This window comes from Vicia villosa, unplaced genomic scaffold (assembly GCF_029867415.1).
Source record: "Vicia villosa cultivar HV-30 ecotype Madison, WI unplaced genomic scaffold, Vvil1.0 ctg.000854F_1_1, whole genome shotgun sequence".
NCBI classification, from domain to species: Eukaryota; Viridiplantae; Streptophyta; class Magnoliopsida; order Fabales; family Fabaceae; genus Vicia; species Vicia villosa.
Genome location: NW_026705384.1, coordinates 678,450 through 682,527, shown reverse-complemented (window position 1 = coordinate 682,527; position 4,078 = coordinate 678,450). Strand labels below are relative to the sequence as shown.

General features: G+C 37.8%; 1 protein-coding gene across 1 annotated transcript; it reads left to right on the top strand.

Moving 5' to 3' along the window:
* The first annotated feature begins 525 nt into the window (after positions 1–525).
* LOC131631662 (uncharacterized) lies at positions 526–1,167 on the top strand. Its single transcript, XM_058902432.1, has one exon. The coding sequence runs from the start codon at positions 526–528 to the stop codon at positions 1,165–1,167; it is 642 nt and encodes a 213-aa protein (XP_058758415.1).
* The last annotated feature ends 2,911 nt before the right edge of the window (positions 1,168–4,078 follow it).

Here is a 4,078-nt window from a genome sequence, read left to right as displayed (position 1 = left end):
CCTTTGGGATGGGTACACCTTTGGCTGCATGCTCGTGACATTGAACCCTGAAACCCATGTTTTTGCTATGTTTGCATTCACTCATCCATGCATCTTAAAATATATAATATCTTTCAAGGAATTAAAAGAAACCTTTTTGTTTTGTAAACATTATAGGAGTGGAACCTAAAAGAAGAAAAACCAAGAAATATACTTTCAAGAGTTTAGAGGTGGAAGAATTAAGAAAGTTAGGTTCTGTAATTGTTGAATAAGACAAGTTTTGTAGCAAGTATGGAAGATTGTTTTATCTCCTCAAAACCAAGATGGAAGAAGGAATCCTCTCCACTTTGATCCAATTCTATGATTCCCTGTATCATTGCTTCACCTTTCCTGATTATCAACTATTGCCTACCTTGGAAGAATATTTAAGCATCATTGGGTTGCCTATTACCGGAAGAATTCCTTTCACTGGTTTAGAACAAGATCCCCAGGCCTTATGAGATTGCAAAATTCACTCATTTGGGAAAGGAAGAAATTGAAAAGAACATGGTTACTAAGGGAGGATTACCTGGGTTACCTGCTGAGTTTTTAATTGAGAAAGCTCTCACCTTGTCACAAGAAAGAAAGGAAGAAGACTTTGAAGCTTTTTTTGCCTTGTTGGTGTATGTGTTGTTCTTATTCCATAATATTAACAACTTTGTTGATATGAATGCCATCAAGATCTTTATGAAGAAGAATCATGCTCTTGCCTTACATGGGGAGACTTACTATTCTATTCATCTCAGAAATTCCTATGGAAAGGGAATGGTTACCTGTTGTACTCGTTTGTTGTACAAGTGGTACATATCTCATCTGCCTGACACCTTTGAGTTCAGGAGCCAAAAAGAAGGTTTGAAATGGTCACGCAAGATCATGACTCTTACCAACACTGAAATTGTTTGGACAAATAATCACTTTTGTAGGATGAAGACTTTGGACTGCTGTGGTGATTTCCCTAATGTGCCCCTCATTGGTACAAAAGGAGCAATCAGCTATAGCCCCGTGTTAGCTCGTCGTCAATTTGGGTTTCATATAGACAAAATACCAAGGGACAATTTATTGGATGGGTTCTTTCTTGAAGAGAGAGTTGAAAACAAAGAGTTTAGAGAAAGGATTGCTAATGCTTGGCATCTAAGTCACAGAAAATAAATTAAAAATTGGAAGACCAAAGGGGATCTCTCTCCTAAGCTCTTTGATGGTTGGGTCACTGCAAGAGTTGCTGAGTTGAAAATGCCTATTCTCCCTAGAACATCTCTCCCATCTGTACAGAAACCCCCTCTACCCCCCTACTGCTCCTCCAACAATTAAAAGCATCCAAGAAGCTCTAAGGAAAATGAATAAATCAAGAGACCATTGGAAGAGAAAGTTTGAAAGCTCTGATGCTGAATTTGGAATGATAGAGGAATCCTATGAAGATGTGCTGAAAGAAAATAATGATCAACTATTCCTTCAAGACACTTGGCTCATAGCTAAGGATGCTTCTATTGCCAAATATGCAAGAGAGAAGAAAAGGAAGCAAGAAGAAGAAGCTCTCCTTCCAAAAGAAGTTGCATGGAAGAGTATTATTGATAAACTGGAGAAGGTCAAGTTGAAGAAGAAGAAGACTCAAGATGATATGGATACTTCTCACTAAGATTTGATGATCACTCTAGGATTTTACTAGCTTTCTTTGATTGTTTCTACCTTGTAACTCTTGAAAATAGTTTATGATTTGGTTGTCCCTTGTCCCTTTGTATGCTATCAAAAGAAAATTGTACCTCGATGACCCTCGATTGTCCCTCGATGACCCTTATATGTACCAAGGATGCCTTGTCCCTTATTATTAATGAATGAAATTTATTTTTCAAGTTACTATATGTTAGAACAAGAATTGTTCTGATCAATATTCTTAGTTTTGATGATAACAATCTATATGAATTTTGCTTGAGATAATGTGGTACTCTAATTCTATGCAATTTCCATTTCAGGAAATATATAAAGAGTATGCACAAAATCAGCGCAGGAAGCACTGTCTCGGAAGGTTCAAGTATGCAACATCAGAACATGCTCTCGCAAGACATCAGAAGATGGTCAAGCAGAATCAGAACATGGTCTATTGAAGCATCAGAAGAACTTGAGATCAGAAGCAGAAGCACTGAAGTTCTCATGGTATCACGCTAGAAGCACTTCAAGGTCAGACGACAAGAAGATGTTCTACACCAAGCTGTTTGACTCTGATGATATTCAAACGTTGTTTACACAAACATCAGATCAGAAGCAAGTACAAGATGGCAGGCTATGCTGACTGACAAAAGGAACGTTAGAAGCTATTAAAGCTAACGTCAGTAGACACAGCAAAAGCAAGGCTCGAGGTAGTTGACAAAAGAGTGAAACATTAAATGCAATGCTGTACAAATCACGCAACGCATTAAATGCTCCCAACGGTCATCTTCTCAAACGCCTATAAATAGAAGTTCTGATGAGAAGCTGACTACAATACTTTGCGCAAACATATAGAAACGCTGTCAAATGCAAAAAGCTCTCAAACTTCATCTTCAACCTCACTTTGTTACTGTTGTAATATCTTAGTGAGATTAAGCTTAAACTTAAGAGAAAAATCACAGTTGTGATAATAGCTTATTAAGAAGCATTGTAACTCTTATAAGAATTTGTTTACATTCATTTGTAAGAACTAGAGGAGATCAAGTTGTGATCGGATTCTCTAGAAAGTCTTAGAGGGTATCTAAGCATTGTGTTCCTAGAGTGATCAGGTTGTGATCAGAATACTCTAGAAGACTTAGAGGTTATCTAAGTGGAAAACCATTGTAATCTTGTGTGATTAGTGGATTAAATCCTCAGGTGAGGTAAGTCACTCCAAGGGGGTGGACTGGAGTAGTTTAGTTAACAACGAACCAGGATAAAAATGATTGTGCAAATTGTTTTTATCTTAAGAGTTTTAAAGCTACACTTATTCAAACCCCCCTTTCTAAGTGTTTTTCTATCCTTCAATTGGTATCAGAGCGCCGGTTCTAAGGTGCAAGCACTTAACCGTGTTTAGAAAAGATTCAGGAAGAGAAAAACGCTTGAGTCAAGATGGCTGGTGAAGATCCAACACATACATCTACATCTGGCTCTGCTGAGCAACATAATGGAAATGGTAACAATGGTTATACTAGACCACCAGTATTCGATGGTGAAAACTTTGAATATTGGAAAGATAAACTTGAAAGTTACTTTCTTGGTCTAGATGGTGACTTATGGGATCTTCTGGTGGATGGTTACAAACATCCAGTGAAAGCTAGTGGTGTAAAGCTCTCAAGACAAGAGATGAATGATGATCAAAAGAAGCAATTCAAAAATCATCACAAGTGTATGACTATTTTGCTGAATGCTATCTCTCATGCTGAATATGAGAAGATATGTAACAGGGAAGCTGCCTATGACATATATGAATCATTGAAAATGACTCATGAGGGAAATGCCCAAGTCAAGGAGACTAAAGCTCTTGCCTTGATCCAGAAATATGAAGCCTTCAAGATGGAGGATGATGAAAACATTGAGAAGATGTTCTCAAGATTTCAAACGCTAACTGCTGGATTAAGAGTTCTTGACAAGGGATACACAAGGGCTGATCACGTCAAGAAGATCATCAGAAGCTTGCCAAGAAGATGGGATCCTATGGTGACTGCTTTCAAAATTGCCAAGAATTTGAATGAGGTTTCTCTTGAAGAATTGATCAGTGCTCTGAGGAGTCATGAAATTGAGCTGGATGCTAATGAACCTTAGAAGAAAGGTAAGTCCATTGCATTAAAATCTAATTATAAAAAATGCACTAACGCTTTTCAGGCTGAAGAAGAAGATTCTGAAGAATTAGAATCAAAAGAAGAAGATGAACTGTCCATGATCTCCAGAAGGGTAAACCAACTCTGGAAGAGCAAGCGTAGGAAGTTCAGAGCTTCAAAAGTTCTAAGAAGCCTGAACATGGAGAATCTTCTGGAAGCAGAAGATCTGACAAGAAGAAGGTCACATGCTATGAATGCAATGAGCCTGGTCACTACAAGAATGAGTGTCCAAAACTTTA

What these genes read in the sequence shown, in the direction of transcription:
- LOC131631662 (XM_058902432.1), top strand. Translation starts at nt 526, where the DNA reads ATGGTTACTAAGGGAGGATTACCTGGGTTACCTGCTGAGTTTTTAATT.